We start from the raw sequence: 19,864 nt of genomic DNA, 5'->3' as shown, positions 1-19,864 counted from the left end.
CAGCTCGGAAGTCCTATGACCTATGAGTCTGACTATTCGTGAATGATAATGCATAACAACCTTAACTTTATACATAAAACAAAAACTGGTAATTTTCACACTTTATATATATATTTTTTTATTTTTTTATTATTTATTTTCTTACATTTTATATTATTCACAAAATTACAAAGTTTAGAAACCATTAGCAAAAAAATTATAATATTTTTATTTTATTTTATTTTAACACTTTGTTTGTTATTTTAGAGGTAAACGGAAACATTAAGAGTACAACGTACATTTGAGGGCTTTTGCTTTTGTTTTTGTTCGGTTTATTTATATGAGTGTGGGTGTGTGTGTGTGTGTATAAAAGCGTTGCAGAGACTAAAAGTTTCTTGGCTGGGGTGACGTACAAATGCAACAACAACAACAAACACTGCGAGATTAGATATGTATGTAATAACAACAACAACATAAATTGCACACAAAAAAGGAAAAAAGAAAACAGCATTCACCAGCAGCTTGCAACCGTTAGTTTGGCAGCAGCATCGGTGGAAAGGCGTTGTGGCTAACACTAGCGTGGGTGGGATGTTGCAGTTACATACGAGTATTTTGTGTAAATTTTCATTTGCTACTATGCTTAGATATGTTTAAAGACATTTTCATTTTCATATTTTTTTTGTTTTTGCTTTTAGTTTTCTTTTTTCTTTGCGGTCACAATAAAATTTTTGCGCGCTACAAAAGCAGGTTAAAGCGTCAATGTTTATATTCCCTAAATGTGTGTGTGGGTGTGTGTTCTTCTTTTGTGTGTGTGTGTATATGTATTAGTGAACGGTGTCATTTCACAAACATTTTTAAACAATTGGTGTTGCATGCTTTGCAGTTGGCGCTCATGCCTTTGCCATGTGCGCATAGATGTGTTTGTGTTTGTGTATGTTGGCATGTGCTTAACTTCAGTACTCTGACGCCTGCCTGTGATTCCACCATTATTGGGCGCCCAAGTCGTCGTATTTCTTGAAGATAATATCGTAGACGATGTCAAGCAATTTGTTCCAGGCTTGCGCTTGGCGCTCATTCAAATTACACGCTTCGCTCAGCACCTCCACAATGGCTTCGCGCAGTTCCTATGAAATTAAATGAAAAAAGAAATTTAATAAAATATGAATACAATACATTATTACTTTATTTTATTTTTCTTTCTTAACTAATTTTTAATTTTTTATATTTTTTTTTATTAAAATAAATATTTAATATTTTTTAATTTCTTAAAAATTTTTATTGAAATAATTTCTAATTCTTCCAAAATATAATAAACAAAACTTAACCAACTTACAAAGTATGAAGCCTTGGCAATGTGATGGCGTTGCACATGCGATTTGGCAATATCCTCCCAGATTTCTTGAATCTTTTGCAGACCACCTTCTTCCTCCAGCTGGCTGATTGACTGATCGAAGGTCTTGATAATGCGACCACAGTGAGCACGGAAGCGTGCGCTGTTCTGTAAATGCGATGGAAAATAAAATTATTGCATTTTTTTTAATGTTTAAATATTATTTTTTAAATAAGAACAAGTAACGAAAGGCTAAGTTCGGATGCAACCGAACATTTTATACTCTCGCAATTTATTGCTATATTTTTAAGAAAACACACAATTTGACCCATATGGCATAAATATATTGCACATATTACCCGCTATTAAGCTCATCGTATTTTTGAAAATCCTATAATTAGGTATATCCATATATAAGGGAAGTTATGACCCGATTTTAACCTTTTCTGGTACAGAAACACACTATTAAAAGAAAAATATTTCCTCTGAATTAAATTAATAAACCTGAGAGATTTACCGAAATTTTCGGTGAAAAGTTACCATGAGGCACTGAGTTCTTCATATTCGATATTCGGGGATTGAAAAGTTATAGTCCGATTTCGACAAATTTTTCACAGGTGATGCCAGATATCATATACAGTATTTGTGTAAAGTTTTATTTTGCTATCTTCATTAGTTCCTTATGTATATATTATAAAGTGATGGAATAAGATGGAATTCGAAAATGAGTTATATGGGAAGTTGTCGTGGTTGTAAACCGATTTCATCCATTTTCCACACGTGTCATCAGGGTGTCAAGGAAATATTATATACCGAATTTCATTGAAATCTGTCGAGCAGATCCTGAGATATGGTTTTTGACCCATAAGTGGGCGACGCCACGCCCATTTTCATTTTGTAAAAAAATCTCAGTGCAGCTTACTTCTGCAATTTCTTCTGTGAAATTTAGGGTTTCTGACGTTTTTCGTTAACGAGTTAACCCACTTTTAGTAATTTTCAACCTAAACTTTGTATGGGAGGTGGGCGTGGTTATTATCCGATTTCAACTATTTTCATGGCGTGTGGTGGGGTACTTAAGAGAACCGACTACAGAAAGTTTGGTTTATATAGCTTTATTGGTTTGCGAGATACATACAAAAAAATTACGTCCAAATATGCCCCTTCCTAGTGCGATCCTTTATTCCAAATTTTACTTTTGTATATTTATTTATGGCTTAGTTATAACACTTTATAGATTTTTTTTTGGCCATTTTGTGGGCGTGGCAATGGTCCGATTTTGCCCATTTTCTAAAGCAACCTCCTCTGGGTGCCAAGGAATACGTGTTCCAAGTTTCGTTAAGATATCTCAATTTTTACTCAAGTTATCCGTTGCACGACAGACGGACGGACGGACAGACAGACATTCGGATTTTGACTCGTCTCGTCACTCTGATCATTTTGATATATATAACCCTATTCTCACTCGTTTAGTTTTATGACTTACAAACAACCGTTATGTGAACAAAACTATAATACTCTCTTAGAAACTTTTGTTGCGAGAGTATAAAAATACTTCGAAGCAATTAAAAGAGATTTTTTATATTCCATAACAATATCTGTGATACATTTCAAAAGTGCTTGTATAAACATTTATATAACTCACATTCAATTCCGCAATTGGCACATCACGGAATGGGAATTTCTCCAAATTGGACGGATATTTTGTGAAGAATCTGATCAAAATCGCCGCACCGGAATCAGTTGGTGTAGCAACTGGAATGGCCCAGGTCTTCTTGATTTCAGCAATATCCTCAGCGTTCAATGACATATTGTTATTAGTTTTTGCTTAGATTCTGGTCTTACAAAAAAAATCTTATTTAGTTAAGCTTAAGCTTTGGCTTGTCTTTGGTAGTTTCTGCAATGAAAAAAGGAAAATAGAGAAATTTAAAAAATCAGTAATTACTTTTATATTAAAATTTAATACAAAATGTTCTTCAATTATTGTTCTTATTTCTTCAATTAACCGTTAGTTGTTGTGTTGTTGATTTCGCTAATATTTTATCTACGCTTTGACAGTATGCATTTTGGTGTGCTATTACTAATTGAAATACAAAGTGACAGATTTATGGCCGACGTAATTATATCTATACACAATTACATTTCTTGGAATCTACGTGCCAGTTTATATACCCAGTAGGATAAAATACATGCCGCGATGTCTGAATTTGGTATCCCCGCAAAACTAATACGGCTGTGTAAGCTGACGTTGAGCAACACCAAAAGCTCCGTCAGGATCGATAAGGATCTCTCCGAGCCGTTCGATACCAGACGAGGTTTCAGACAAGGTGACTCACTCTCGTGTGATTTCTTTAACCTGATGCTGGAGGAAATAATACGAGCTGCAGAGCTAAATATAGAATGTACAATCTTCTATAAGAGTGTACAGCTACTGGCGTACGCCGATGATATCGATATCATCCAGATTTCCAGACTGGATAAGGAAGCGAAGCGTATGGGTCTGGTGGTGAACGAGGACAAGACGAAATATCTCCTGCCGTCAAACAAACAGTCAGCGCATTCGAGTCTTGGCTCCCACGTCACTGTTGACAGTCATAACTTTGAAGTTGTAGATAATTTCGTCTACCTGGGAACCAGCATTAACAGCAATAACAATGTCAGCCTGGAAATCCAACGCAGAATTACTCTTGTCAACAGGTGCTACTTTGGACTGAGTAGGCAATTGAAAAGTAAAGTCCTCTCTCGACGAACAAAAACCGAACTCTACAAGTCTCTCATCATTCCCGTCCTACTTTGCGGTGCAGAAGCGTGGACGATGTCAACATCCGATGAGACGGCACTAGGAGTTTTCGAGAGAAAGGTTTTGCGGAAGATTTATGGTCCCTTAAGAATTGGCAACGGCGAATACCGCAGACGATGGATCGATGAGCTGTATGTGTTTTTCGACGACATAGACATAGCCCAGCGAATAAAAAAACAGCGGCTACGCTGGCTAGGACATCTTGTTCGAATGGATGAAGCTGCTCCAGCTCTGAAAGTATTCGATGCAGTACCCGCTGGTGGAAGCAGAGGAAGAGGGAGACCTCCACTCCGATGGAAGGACCAGGTGGAGAGGGACCTGGCTTCGCTTGGAATAACCAATTGGCGCCAAACTGCCAGAAGGAGGGATACGTGGCGCGCTGTTTTGGACGGTCAAGAAGAAGAAGAAGGATAAAATACATATACGGTTTAAATTTTCTTTAAAATAAATTTTTTTTAATCGAAATACTACGAACATATTGTAAAATTATTGTTGCTGTAATTCAAAATAATTTATGTAGAGTAAAACTTCGATAAAAAGGACCTTAGGGCGATCCAAAAATAAACCAAACTGTGATTATTTCAGACTACATCACCTGTATAGCTCACTAGCCAAAGCTTAAATTAAACACCCTAACCACTTAAAACTCAAGATAATTGTTTTTTATTGATACTATATAATCGATAATATCTTATATAATTTTAATCGCTGACTTTCAGTAAAATTTATTTAAAAAGTGTTTTTTTAAGCAATTTAATAACCACCCTCCTATAGAAACGTATACACCTGTCTATCTAAATCCACTTTAATCACTTAGTCAGTCTATCAGTTGACAGCTTGTCAGATGAAAAGTGCACAGAAGGAAGCCACAAACTCAGTCAACAAGGCTACGCAAATTGCCCTTAGCAACTGAGTGAAACTGTTTGTTAGTTGTTAAGCTTTTAGTAAACATCTGTTGGAAGCTGTCTCCAGCTGGCAGACAATGAACTTGTAGCGAAAGGACAGTTGGGGGGTGAGACGGAAGATGAAAATCACGTAAATGGCACAAATGCAATAGTAATAAAGTAGAGGAATGAGGCAACAAGCTTAGTGTACGCAAAGGAAGTAAATACTCATTCAAGTGGTTGTGAAAACATGTGTAAATGCAATGCGTTACGTATACGCCATGTAGGTCGAGTTATATGTGTAATTGTTGGAAAATTGAAAGATTGAATGTTAAAATTGGTGTATTTATTATAAGATTGTATAATTTCAGAATTTATATTTATAAATTCAAACCTATTATGTTTTTTTTTCAATAATATTTGATATTTTTATTTCATTTAATTAATGATATTATTTTTTACTTATTCTTCAGTATTCACAACCAAATTTATTCAATATAATTTTTTTTTGAAATTCGAGCAGATAACCCTTTCTTTTATTTGTATATACATATGTATATACATATGTAAATGTCTTAAAAATTAAACTGCCAATTTATTCATACTATTTAGTCATGAATATAATTTTTTAAATATTAATTTGTATATCATTTTTATTAAAAATTTCTCTAAAACGGCTCAAATAAATGTAGTCCGATGATTAATAAATGTATATGTATATACTGAGCAAACCATAACCTCATAAATTTTTATTATTTGTTATTTGTTATTTATTTTAAAATATGTGAACATTTCAACTCAAAATGCATACCAACTATGACTAGAAGCGTTTGTTTCACACTGCAAGTGTTAATGCCCTGAGGCCAACATACAGACATGTGCAAATCTGGCCATTTCGTTGCATATTGAAGACCTCTGTATACGTAGATATTCATTTGGTTTGCGCTTTGAATTCCAATTTCAGCCATCCGCTATTATTTAGCTTGGTGAATTTTTATATAAATAATATAGAATATGGACATGAAGTTGAAATAAATATGTGGAGTGGTTCAATGATAGTCAAAACCTGTATTGAGCCTGAAACCTAATATAAGGTACCTAAGGATAATCGGTACTCTAAGCTGATAATAAATATATATATCGGGGAAAATGTTAGAAAATCAGTTAAGATTCTAATCTAAACCTGCAACAAACCACCAGGTCCAACTAAACTATATGAAAAAAATTATAGAAAAGAGATATTGCCATCTACAGAAGCAGAAATTTTTAATATTTTCAAGGATAATGGACACAACGTCGCACGAAAATTTAACGGAAATAATAACTAAAGTGATTTTAAATTCAATTCACTACAGGGAAGAGGTGTTTATCTATGAAGGATTTCAAAATCATCTAATAATGAATAACCAACGAACTTCCTCATCGAACTAACTTAAGTCGACACAGTCACGTAATCTCCATATGTGTTTGTATTTATGCCAATAATTTTTCTCACCGCAACCAATCAGACGGAAGGAGCATGCATCCACTGCGCTTATAATTAAATCATGCATACAAATATGCAGACAGGCAAAACTCGTGGTGTGGAAGGAATTGCATTTGTGGATGAAGAAATCACAGTTAGTGGCATGATCACAGAGTTTGCATAATTGAACAGGCGCCGAATTGTCGCAGTTCGATGCTTAAATATAGTTCAATTAATGTCAAAGCTGTGAGACTCTTGACTTTTGCTTTGAAAAAAGCATGAGAAATATTATTATTTATTTCATGCAAGTAAATGCAGTGCTACAAAGTTAAGATAGGAAAAATTATAGGTTTTAAAAATAGAGCAAGTATTTCTATCAATTTTTTGACTGAGTAGAGGTAGTTGGCTACCTATGTCAACCATAAACAGTTCAACTTTATTGCTTAATTTTTTTTAAATAAAAAAAGAGTAAAAAAAATTTAACAAAAAAGTAATAACTTCCCATTTGCAATAAAGCTTCTGACAATAAATAAAATCCCTGCATACTATTTATCTTACGCTCATACGCATATCGTACGTATTGCTTTCATTTCCTGCAACTAGTGAAGCATATGTGTATGCCAGGCGAGGGCTTATATACGCATGCATACGTAAACAGATAAATTGCAGAAGGCCATGAAAATATCTGTGATATGCTGTAAGGCATGTGAACGATTTACAAACATAAGAGTGTGGCTGTACAGATTTCAGCTTCTTCGGTGCGCATATGATATGATTTCGCCTTCAGCGTAAGCGTAAGAGCTTTATTTCACATTTCATTTATTTATTTATTTTCCATTTTCATGTTTATCTCGCTAGGAGGCTTGGAAATATTGTGAGCGCAAAGAAATGTGAAATGAATTTGTTGTTACAGTTGTAAATGTATTATTGCACAGATATGCAAAGCAGTTAGTACATACATGGGTAGAAGATATGCACTTGTGAAACACTGATATTAAGTGACTTAAATTGAACCGATGAATTGGTAAAAAAATGGGAGTAGTTCTAATGTAGTGAAAGTGAAATTGCTGGAAACACCTTGATCTTGACTTTTTGTTACTTAAAAATTTTTATAAACGTAATTTATTCGAAATCATATGCTTCCTAAAGAGCAGCAATCCGGTCAGATCCATAAATGTCAATCTATATTTTCCGGATTCTCGAAACGATTGAATATTTAAGTAATACATATTTACAATCTAAGTAAGCAACATAATCGTGTTTAGAACCTACAAGAGGATTCAAACTTTTTTAATTTGATCTAAATTTATACAAACAGTTTGGAAATCTGATTCATGATAATCTTATTATGATCCCTCCCTTGATATAAACAGCACTTCCTAGTTATAGCGAGATACTAATTCCAGTTTAGTTATCAAATATACCAATTCCATCCGTATTCAACAACCGTGAAATTCACTACCAATCTAACTACATAAATATATACAAATATACTGCAATCAGAAAAAACCGACGCTGAAGTGCATATGCCATATGCACATTAAATGCATTTCCTTTCGTTTATTTGTTTATTTGTTGTAGCTGCAGGCATCTTGTTGTTGTCACTTTGCGAATGCACGTAAAAAGCACTTGAAGCAATGCAAAGAATCTCAGCATATAATAAAAAGAAATAAATACAAAAGTAACAAAACCAGTCCAAAGCAAGCAATGTAAATGCAAAACAACCAACGCCACTACGACCACCCGCCTCAACCACAATAAGCGGCCAGCAACATTACCGTCAGGCACAAGGACACACTTTGCAGAAATCTATTAAATTTAAGTGCATAAATGTCTAGCGTATATGGCATTTCTGTGTAGTTGCCATTAAGTTGACATTTCACTTTCGCTTTTCGAGGACGTGACATTTTTAATGGTGATAATACATATTATATGATTATTATTTATGTAAATTTGAAAAATATTTTTCAAAATATTGATAATATATAATTTTTATCCTTTTTGTATTTTTCATATTTTTAGTTTCATTTTTACTTATTTTGTATTTTTTTTTATAATTTAAATATATTTTTTAAAATATTGATAATATATAATTTTTATACTTTTTGTATTTTTCATATTTTTAGTTTAATTTTTACTTATTTTGTATTTTTTCTAATACTGCTTTATAGTAATTTTATTAACATTTTTACATACAATCTGTTCTTGCGCCTTAAGTTATGCTTAAACTTTGTGCCAAAGCAATCTAAAGCTTCACACGTGCACTTTTACACACAAGTGTACACACAAACTTAAGTGTATGCTCACACATAAACACATCAATACCGCTGCTATCTATTTACGCTGTTCTCTCTGTTAACGGCACGCACTGACAAGCCCCTACAACTCAGCTTTTTTTAACTAACCCCATTTCGTACGCAAAATATATATATATACACGCTTTTATTTATTTACTTAATTTATCGTCACTTTTGCTTTTTAATTGCGTTTTGTTTACTCCTTGACTGCACTGCTCACAGTGCACACAGTAGCACATTGTAACGTGTCAATGCTTTTCGAGCGCTGTAATTTGCTGAGTTTTTCTTTTGCCTTATCATTTCATACAACGTATTTTACCTGCAATTATACCGCGTTTTTTTTTGTAAGATAATACTTTATATATGTTTCTCAACAATTTTATTACGCGTATTTATTAATTGCATTGTTTCTCTTTCATATGTGGTTGTACTTAAATTAAAGTCCAGTTGCGTTTTCTTCCGTCTGCTAGTGTTTAACAACTAACGATTTGTTGTTTAGCGTTAAATCCGTGCACTATGTTCTTCACTACAACCGTTCACAAAGTTCGTCCGCACTCGTTTTCATGTAAATCAGCACTGATTTTATTGCAATCAAATTGACAATTGCTTTCTCAGCAAAGCTTACGTTGCACTCAGCTCGCAGCGCGCCAAGGCAGATTGTTTGTTGTAACTTTTCTGTTTGTGTATCTCTTCTTAAGGGTTGCCACTCATGCATTTATTATATTTCTGAGATAATTTGAGTGCAAAACTTTTTGTATTTTTGTCCCATATAAATCATGTTGGATACCAAAAGTGTTTTATGAAATCGTACACTATGTCTCATAATTACAAAATCCATTAATTTAACCATTTTTATCTTCTTTCCCTTTTAGTGCTTTCATGCTGCTATCGAATATTTAATCCCAAAAATTGGTAAGTTTAAAGAAATTCCTTTCTGAGTTAATAATAATATCTTAGAGCTTCAAAGGCTAAAGCAAGTGTATTTTTACATTTTTGTTTAAATACAGTGGAACTTCTCTAACTCAAATCATCATAATTCACAAAAAAACTTCGAGTTAGAGAGATTTCGAGTTATAGAAATTTTCATTAAAACAAAAATGTTTTTGTCTCTTGATGTATGTATCTCACGCCTTTGTTACACGATTTATGAAATCTATAAGTGTTATATCATATTTTGGTTCGCCTCCATACGAATATAAGGATTCCTTTAAAATTGTTCTTTGATAGTAAAATTTTAAATTTTGTATTATGCCCTGGTCGAAAAGTTCGATTTATGGAAGGAAATTTGTATGAAATTTGACTTCTATTGCCAATTTAAGAGTTCGAGTTATGGAGATTTTCGACTCATAGAAGTTTGAGTAATGGAAGCAAATTTGTATGAAATTTGATTTCTAAACGCTATTGCCAATTCAAAAGTTCGAGTTATGGAGATTTTCGACTTATAGAAGTTCGAGTTATTGAATTTCCATTGTATATACATTCATATATTTCATTTAAACAATTCAGCGTATTAAAGATACATGTTTAAACGGTGTTTTGTGAAATTTTTATTTGAAAAGTCCGAAAACTCAGTTGGTGGCACCTCATCTCCCACGACGTGTCCAAAAAGAGGTCTTACCCTGGACATTATAACTCATTATTGGTTCATCTAAAAACAATAAACCAAATCTATTTCGCTCAAAGCTAGATAAACCTGACAGAATTTAAACCAACACTTTTTTGATCAAATTTTCGCCACATATTGGCTCGAAAAAAATACTTGTAATAAAAAAAAATATTCGTTCATTAACTAGAAAATGTTAGTCCAAAGGTGTGTGCAAAATTTTAACAAAATTGCTTCATAACTTTCGGAGGGATCATGTCCACCGACTTGAAAAATAGAGTTTCGAGATAAATGCGTTTAAAGTTTTACATTCGTATTGACGTGCCCAGATAGGCCTTAGAATTTTATTCGGATTGATTTTATATTTATAATATTTTAAACATTTTACTATCACATCACTATTTAATAAGACAAACAATTTCCAAATTTTGAAACCCACCTAAATTAAAAAAAAAAAACTGTTCTACCTCCAAACGAACTTAATTTGTATTCTATACACGGCAACCCATAAATATATTTGTTTGCAAAAACAAATTTCTCTGCTTATCTTGATTCTTAGATAACCAACACAATTTAACGCCTGCTGAGTGCAGAGAGAGAGAGAGAGAGAGTTACTAGTTTATCAATGCCGGGCCATGTGGACATAAAGTAAATATATATTTATGTTTTTTAACAGATAAGATACTAATATATTAAACGATGCGATATCACTATGAAGTACAACGTACTTGAATTTATATAAATGCATGACATTTGAAATCTGTATATATATGTATGACGATGTAAATACAGATAAATTTTGTTTATAATTTCGATTCGCATAAATTGATTTTTTTTTTTTGGTTTAAGCGCCAAATATTTGCCCAACCACAAATCTGCCTTTGTACCAAGTTCGAATGACTCACAAATAACAATAACTAATTTTGTCAGTGTGGTAAAAATTCAAAATTTTCGAAACCGTACTTTATTTAATCGAGTCGAGGGAACTCTTTTTTATCACTTCAATTTTCTAGCTTCAATGTTAGTTTTTTGAAGAGATTCCACTTTTGATGACCACATTTTATGGATGGAATGATCTTGTAGTTTTTTCATTGACTTTTAAAATGTTGGCAACTCTATTTATTTTTAATTATAATGCCTTCAAAGTTTTTTTGTTGTATTTATTTATTTTATTTATTTATTTTTTTTTTTTTTACATTACTTATTTTTAAACTGCTATATTGTTTTATTAGACTAATTTTTTTGAATAGTTATCAACATGTCCCTAAAAATATTTTAAATATTAAGCTTTCTGCTGTGTTTTTTATTCATTTTTATTTCATTAAAAAAGTTTAACTTTTTTTATTATTGGAAAAAAATTTTGCCCTTTTAAAACATTCATCTTTCCGTCCTACGCATTTCAAGTGCATGAAGCTTAATTACTGTTTTCAAATAGTAATGCAAGGTAATTACACATTTGTTTCGCACCTTTATTTAGGTTTTTGCAAATCTTCGCAATTTGCTAGATAAGTATTTTTCCAGGTAATATGTGTTATGTTGTTAGCATTTCCTGCTGCCGCGCGGCGTCATGTTAATTACTGAGTGCTAACTACTTCACTTTAAAAGGTAAGCAGCGGCATGTGTAGCAATTATATATATATATATATATGCTAATACATATACATACATGTACATATATATGTATGTAGTCTATTAAGAATTTTTTTGCAAAGGAATTTGCAATAAACGCTTTTATGTTCACATTCTTGAGAATCTTTACTGCAAAATATTTACAAAATAATCTTGTGTACACAAACAGAAATTTCAATAATTTTTATATTAAACTGTTAAACGTACATATATTTGTACAGTGTTGGACAAAAAAATAAGAACACTTAACCCAGAAATATTCGATCGAAAATTATTTTTTAGTGTCATCGTGTTTGTTAAACCTTTTTGTTTGAATATAAAGCGGCATATCATGCACAAAAGAAAATATGTTTTGCAATTGCGCAGCTAAATCGCTTACTGAGAATTCCCCGACTATTGCCAATATGAATGTTTCGCAGAGGGACAATAAAATAAGAACAGATTATCAATTCGGTTGCTTGGAGTATAGTACGAAAAAATATATTTGTTATTTGTAATGCTTAGCATTAATGAACGAAAAGAAATTTGATAGTTTAACTGTAAATAATTTCACTTTTTAAAGAAAAATATTGGTTGGGTGATGCAATATTTAACGGAAGTGCGAGAAATACTAAGAAAAAAATTTTAAATTAAAGTAAAAGTATTAGGAAAATTGCATGACTTATTGGAAGATCTTTCACAAATGCCATTTTACCGAAAAAAACTCATTACAAAAGTAGTAGACCTCGCAAAACTACAAGAACAAGACCATAATTTCGTCAGAATTGCAGCGTGACGTGGTCTATTTAACTGAGCTGTTGCAATAATGGGGGAGATAGGAGTTCAAATTTGTGTTTGAACAGTTGTGAGATGTCTGGTTTTAAATAACCGTTATGGAAGAACAGCTGGTAAAGCGCCGATATTGGTACAGAGATAACGAAGCTGTCCCATCGAGATCGCTAAAATACATGTAAAATAGAATGGCTCAATAAATGAAAAAAAATAATTATAACACACTATGGACAAACGAAATCAAGGTGAATTTGGTTGGAAGTGATGCTAAATATTGGTAATGGGTTAAAAAATCCAGCAATTAACGTTAAATATACGGCAAAAACTTCTAACCACGGTGGTGACAGCATTACGGAATAGTAATGATTCTACTGCTACTGTGTAGTAGTTAAAATAAAAGGTGGACCAATTAATTTACGGCCCCATATTCAATTTAGCAAGCTATGCGCCCTTTTGCACAATGAATGTTGCCTCCAAAGTGGAGGTTTCAAATGGACAAAGACCATACAAATACGTTGGCACGTGTATGATATTAAATTCGTCATAATAAAATAGATATTTTAACCTGGTCTTCACAATCTCCGGACCTAATTCCAATAGGAAACTTGTGGAGAATTGTTTAAGGAAAGATTGGAAGGGTCAAGTCAAAAACAAGAAGATTTGGGATGAAATATATTCCATATCACAGGCTACTTGTGAGGCCCCAATGGATCCAACTTGCATATTGGACCTATAATAACACACAGTGTTTCAATTGGTTAGAATAGACATTTTTTTTCAAGATTTTATTTCTTAACGAACTTAAGAACTGTTCTTATTTTTTTGTCCACGTATGCATTTATGTACGCATAAAAATGTATAGATATTGCTGATAAATATGCTTTGTGTACACTCGTGTATTTATTCAATAAGTAAATACACAAATCTCAAGTACCACCTGTAGGCAATGTGCTTTATGTAATAATGCAAATACGTGCACATGTAGATACTGTTGATATACATACATATTTACATATACAACGTACTATCAACCTGCTCTCTACATTCACACGCCACTTGTGAATTATTTTGTGGGAAGAATTGTAAAATTGTATCAGTCTCTCTCTCTGCTTGTGCACTTAAAGCTTTGCAGAGAGCTTTTCAAACAACAAAATAAAGAGTGAGAGAAAAGGGAAAAATGTTATATTTAAATTTTGGAATAATTTAAAGGACTATGTGCGTTGAAGAATGGTCTTATAACTTTCTAAAAATACAGAAATAAACAAAAATATAATAAACAAATTTTGGTTTTATAAGAAAAATAACGAAGAAAGTATCAAACATGAAGCGATAATATACAGATAAAGAAATATTATTAAAAAATTCCGATATTAGTGCAATATTTGAAGAAACCACTTATTTTTAGATCTTACTATATGTCTCGTGTTCCGCTACCAAAAATATTCATTTTCAACAAAAAAACTGAGACGTTTTTCATTGAATCTCAAACAGATTATATCAGTTTTTTTAAATAATATTTGTGAAAAATATGATCGAAATATATATATTTTTTTAAATTTGTGTTTTCATCAAGCTTTCTTTCAGCTTCCAATCAAAAAATTGAAATCATATATTTTGAAGTTTCGAAAAAAAATAACGGTAATTTTGTTTAGAACCTTTTTCTTAATTTTCAAAAGGTCTTATATCCATTTTTTTATTTTTATTTTATTCAGTCCAATACAAGATATTTTATAAAAAGAAAACTAAAATCAAAAATTACAATTTGTATTATTGTTTTAAGTATTTTCGTAGAAATATTGCTGTTGAATTATATTTAATTTCATCAGAAACCATTCTTAGCATGATAACCACAAAATATTGTGCCGTGAAAAGAGTGACTTTGCATTACTAAATAAATAAAGTGTTATCAATTTGAATATGAAAACAGTATGATTTAGTCCGGGAGCTGCGGTGAAAGGTTATCGGAAATTAATGAGTCAAGTAAATAAATTTGTTTTTGAATAATCACATGCTAAAAAACGCTATCAACTATAATTATAGTAAGCACAAATGAAGCCAAAATCAAATTTTATAGTTTTGTTTTGTAAATGACTAAACTAAATTTGTATTTGAATATTGCGAGTTGAATGCTTGCTGGCAGAATTCTTTCTTAATTTATTATAATTTTTTCTTATTTTGATGATTATTTTTATCGCATAAATAATTTTAATCATAATAAAAACATGTCAGCTAACGAACTGGCAGCCACAAAAGTAGTTGATAGAAAAGAGAAAAAAACTATACTCTATCTCTCTCGTTTTCACTTTCTATCAATGGTCACTTACTTTTGCCTGCCGCTGACAGCTTCTGTATGAAAACAGCAATTAAGACACATCTTCAAAGGTCAAATGTAGACAATCCATTGTGTTGTTGCTTTTGTTTTTTTCTTTACAACAAACACATGACAGCTTCACAATTTAAAGCGTCACAAATATAATGAATACTGTTACTACAATGTTATAGTGCCCTATAAAATCGTTAGCTTGTAGCCGCAAGCGGTGACAAGTGAAGGCATAAAATTTGCTGAAAGCTGTTTTTCAGCGGAAAACGCGGAATTGCACAATATTTTAATTAATTAAGTAATACAATACGAAACGTGTAGTGTACACATACACCATCGCCCGCGCTATTGTCTCAATTAAGCATGGAATTCGTGTGAATAGTAAATTCACTACAATTACCACACAGCAATTAATGAATGAATGTTCTTAAAATAAAGTAATAAAGTAAAGTAAATAAATGTTAAATGCGATAAAAGGAGGGTGAGAGAAGTTAATAAAAATAAATTAACATAAAAATTTGCGGTTATTGTTTGCCGGTAAATGAACCGCTAGGTCGAGAGGGAGAGCGCTATGTACAACTCCCAACGCAGCCGGTTCTACGCTACCGGAATTGACCCGAATTTTATCCGGTCAAGGGCTGCCTTTTCGGAGATCTAGCCCTGTTTGGATCCGATAATGTTTTTTTTAGGGAGAGCGAGTTATTTATAAATATTTTTTCTTTAATATTTTTTTTAATTTTATTTATTTAAAATATTTTAATATATTTAATTTATTAAAATATTATTTATTTTCTTCCATAAAATTTCCAACAAATACTTTTTACAACCACCTACATATATTTTCTATACAAAGCTATTATTTAAAATCATAATTGCTCTTCAATTTATTTCACATCATCTTCACACACTCAGTACGAGTACGAGATTGCTACGAACTTTTGCTACGGTACTTTTGTCGTAAATACCACATAATTACAACGAAATTATTTATTTTTGTTGCTGTGATATAAATAATATAATATATTAGAGTTGACCATTTATTCACACATATTTGAGGCTAAAATTTAATAATTATAATTTAATTAATTTCATAGCACTTTAAAATAACCTTTAAATATTGAAAAGTTTTCAACTAAAGCTCTCGACTAATCGACTAACCAGATTAAGGCAGTAGTCTGCTTTACAGGCTTCAAAAAATCGATTTTTTTGTTTTGTTTTAAATATCTTCCAAAACTATCCAAGAATATGTCTTTAAAATTCCAGAGGCCAATTCGACATATTTTCGAAGCTAGAGCAGTTTTAGTGGCCGAGCGTCGAGCAGGTGAGAACTTTAAAGCGCGTTTTCTCGAGTTTTCATTTTCACAAGTGTTAGAAAGCGGTGCCGGCTAAAGCAAAAATAATACATGTCCGATCGAAAAAAAACGAAAGTGATCTAGCTTCAGTATTAAATTATCTTCTATTTGAACTAAAAAAGTTGGACAAAAGTATTATTTAAACTACTTGTTTTGCAACTTAAAGTCAATTTTTTTCTTAAAAAAAAGGTGAATTTATTTTTCAAACTTCGATAAAATTTGGAATTTTTTAACTTCTTCGGTATTTTCTTAGTTCATAAAGAAAAGAACCTTATAAAAATTAGAAAAAAATTTGGTTCGACTGTTTCAGATGCATCTCACGACCTCCATCACCTCCACCGATTTACAAGTGCAGAATCCAGGCGCTCCAGAAAAATACTTACAACTTTGAAAAAATTTGAATTTTTTTTAATAATAAATATTGTTTTTTAAGCCTTAAATATAGTACACTATCGTCTTAAAATTCCGTTTACCGCAATCATTTCCTTCCCTTTAAAAAAAAATGCTAAAAAACTCTTTTTTTTTGGCTTCTTAACCAGATATGGTATTATTCGAATAATAATAATCGGTTTACAGTATCCGGATAGTCAGTCATATGACTATAAGTCATCGACTATTCGATTAACCACTCATTTCCAACTATCCGTTTAATCGTTCGTTGTCGACTATTCGAATAGTACAAGTTCATTCATTTTCTTATTTTTATTGAAAAAAGTGAAACTCAGGAAAAATGGTGCGGAAATTGTATATATGTACGTACACAATTGAAATTTTCACAAATTAAAAACATATAAGTCAAAGGCTGCTGGATTTCAAACAATTTTCATTTATTCAAATACTCGCAGCAGAACAAAAAATCGAATAATCGCTGTAGAACGACTATTCCAATAGTATTAATTGTTTATTAGTACGATTTCAAACCGGATATTCGAATAATCGGCTTCCAGGTTATTCGAATAGTTTTAAGAGACCTAGTTTCAACCATTCAAATATCTAGTTATTTATGATAGAGAGCGAATGAGACTTTATAGAATACGTGTAAAAAAATATAGAAAATGATTCGTATATTAAATTATTACTTCAGAAAATTAAAAATCATTAACAAATTTATGGCTCAAGTGGAGATATTTTCAAAGAATTCAGCACAATCCTACGTATTTAAAAAAATTGTATTTATTTAACAACTTCTTGCAACACTTTATTGAACATAAAAGCTCATATTATTTTTTTAGTATTTTTTTACACACTTTTAAAATATCTACGAGTCCATAAAAACACACATTTTCGCAGAATTTTATCACTCTGTTGTTTGCGCAAATTGAGATAATTTTTAATTGATAAATCGCAACCGGCATGTTGCTGATAAGAGTTTGCAATTAGTATTTAAAAATAACTAAAGCTTTAATTTTAGCAAAAAAAATATAAACAAATAATTTAAATAGTCCCCACAATACCTTTTGAAAACTTTACTCTTCTCAGTTGTCTGCACTGAAACCGACTGACAGTGCCAACACTTAGCACAAATTCAAATTGAGTAGTTTTGAAGTAATTAGACTTTAACGTCCGCACTGTTTCAACGTAGAGCTGATACTGAATTGCGGTGAGCGTCAGCGGTTTAGTTTTAAATTCCTGCCCGTTGCCGGTCGCAATGGGTCGCAGTGATAACTGTTAGCCTTAGCAAATACACGTCATACAAGATCAATCAATAGCTGAGAGCCCATTATGGCCGGCTGACAATCGTTGCCGGTGCGTGTGCAATCGCAGTATATTTGTTATTGTTTTTTAATAAATTTCAAAACATTCTTAGCTTATGCTTGCTTGTAGTTTAATACTCACACTCAGCGCACTCACCAGAGAGCACACGCCTGCATTCGAAATTAGTTTACAATAAAAACTACTCAGTGCTAACAGTTGCCATTGCTGCTGCTGCTGCTTGAGCTTATGCTAATTAATATTCAAAAACAGTTTTGTAATATTTGTATACGCGTGCGATTAATTTTTTTTCTTTTCCAGAAGTTTTTTAGCTTCGTTTTTAGCACACTCGTGTTTGTTAGATTTTTTGTTTTACGCTTTTGCTTATTGCATACATACATACACACGCTCTCTATAGAACTGAAATGAGCGTGTTGAGGTGTTCTTTTCCATTTAGTCGTTAATCTTCAAAAGTTTGTCCATAGTATTTTGCATGTTTGCGTGTTTGTTGCCAAATTAATAACACCAACTAAACAACTAAAAACAATACAAAATTGAATACCGCCAAAACTGTTCCTTGTCTCCAACTGCCCTCCATATACAACTTTATTCAAATACATATTTTTTGAAGTTTTCTGTTGTGACACGAAGCTTGAAGTAATTGCGTTATTTCAACCAAACAAAACTGTATAACACTGAATATTTGTATTTAGTTATTGTGTATATTTCGCTCGTTGACAGTTTAATTGTTTTTTTGCATGAAGACAAAAATTATTTTAGTGGAATACAAAAACAAAAAAAAAATAAGTAAGGTAGGGTTAAGTTCGAGCGCAGTCCAACATTAAATACTTTTGAAATTGCCTGTGTATAAAATGTTGATTACTCAGAGGTTGTAAACCGATTACGTCTGTTTTTGACACCAAAATACCCTAAGGCCATATGCATACTCGTTTCATTTAAATACTCGTACTTCAAAACTTGTACTTGTACTCTAGAAAGTCGGATATATTTTGAGACTCAATAATGTTACATTTCTACTAATACCTTTAAGAGGTTACGGGTAGTCAGGATTTTCAAAAAATCAATTTTCTTTTTTGTTTTTTCGTTAAGTGTAATATCTTAGTAAAAATATTCTCTGAAAATTTAAAGTTGATCCGATAATTACTTTTCGAGTTATTCGACAAATAACAAAGAGCGCTCGGGCACTCCAAAATGCTAGTGGAAACTTTAGATGCGTTTTTCTCAAAACCAACTTTTTTGAATTGGTGACAACTATAACTCGAAAACCGCTCAGTAGATTTTTACGAAATTTATACAGCTTTTAGAATACTTAATAATCCTGGGCCTGATCGAATTTTTTTTTTATTTTTAATTTTTTTTTTTTTAATTTTTTTAATAAAAAAAAAACAATTATAAAACTAATTTTTCTTATGCGATTGATTTTAGATGAATCTCCAATGACTTATGGTTGTCACCGCAAGGGACTTTTTTGGAACTGGGTCCACACAAACAGCTATAACTTTGGAAATTATAAAACTTTTTTTTTCAAATTTGCGTGACTTTAAGTCAAAACATTGTGTAATAATACCTATTATTTAATTTATTAAATAGCAAAAAAATTACTGAAAATTTTCATGTTTTAGGGCCTCTGACTTCCCCTAACCCCTTATCAGATCAATAATATTTCAATATATTCTTCGATATAGAGGAATTCAGTAGAAGTAGAAAAATCGTTATATTCGGTA

At 31.8% G+C, this 19,864-nt stretch overlaps 2 protein-coding genes across 5 annotated transcripts in view; one reads left to right on the top strand and one right to left on the bottom strand.

The window, feature by feature from the left end:
• Fbxl7_1 (F-box/LRR-repeat protein 7) overlaps window positions 1–19,864 on the top strand; it is a 280,685-nt gene that overhangs the window by 152,212 nt on the left and 108,609 nt on the right. For 2 of the 3 annotated variants that reach the window (XM_054225169.1, XM_054225171.1), the window contains one exon: window positions 9,625–9,664. The gene's annotated coding sequence lies outside the window, so the exon portion shown is untranslated. Of the gene's footprint in view, window positions 1–8,215; window positions 8,371–9,624; window positions 9,665–19,864 lie in introns of those variants that run through there. The other variant, XM_054225170.1, reaches the window with a different exon arrangement.
• On the bottom strand, window positions 92–18,041 carry LOC105218244 (cytoglobin-1). Of its 2 annotated transcripts, none has more exons than XM_011193688.3 (4): window positions 17,882–18,041; window positions 2,952–3,203; window positions 1,313–1,477; window positions 92–1,103 (listed from the first exon to the last, which is right to left on the bottom strand). In XM_011193688.3, exons 2-4 carry the CDS (start codon window positions 3,114–3,116, stop codon window positions 966–968), a joined length of 468 nt encoding a protein of 155 aa, XP_011191990.1. In that variant the 5' UTR covers window positions 3,117–3,203; window positions 17,882–18,041; the 3' UTR covers window positions 92–965. The 2 variants fall into 2 exon arrangements, with proteins under 2 accessions (XP_011191990.1, XP_011191991.1); XM_011193689.3 differs by lacking the exon at window positions 17,882–18,041 and adding an exon at window positions 9,072–9,325.

This window comes from Zeugodacus cucurbitae, chromosome 2 (genome assembly GCF_028554725.1).
Source record: "Zeugodacus cucurbitae isolate PBARC_wt_2022May chromosome 2, idZeuCucr1.2, whole genome shotgun sequence".
Lineage (NCBI taxonomy): Eukaryota > Metazoa > Arthropoda > Insecta > Diptera > Tephritidae > Zeugodacus > Zeugodacus cucurbitae.
The sequence above is the reverse complement of the archived record's forward strand: the minus strand, read 5'-3'. Positions and strand labels throughout refer to the sequence as shown.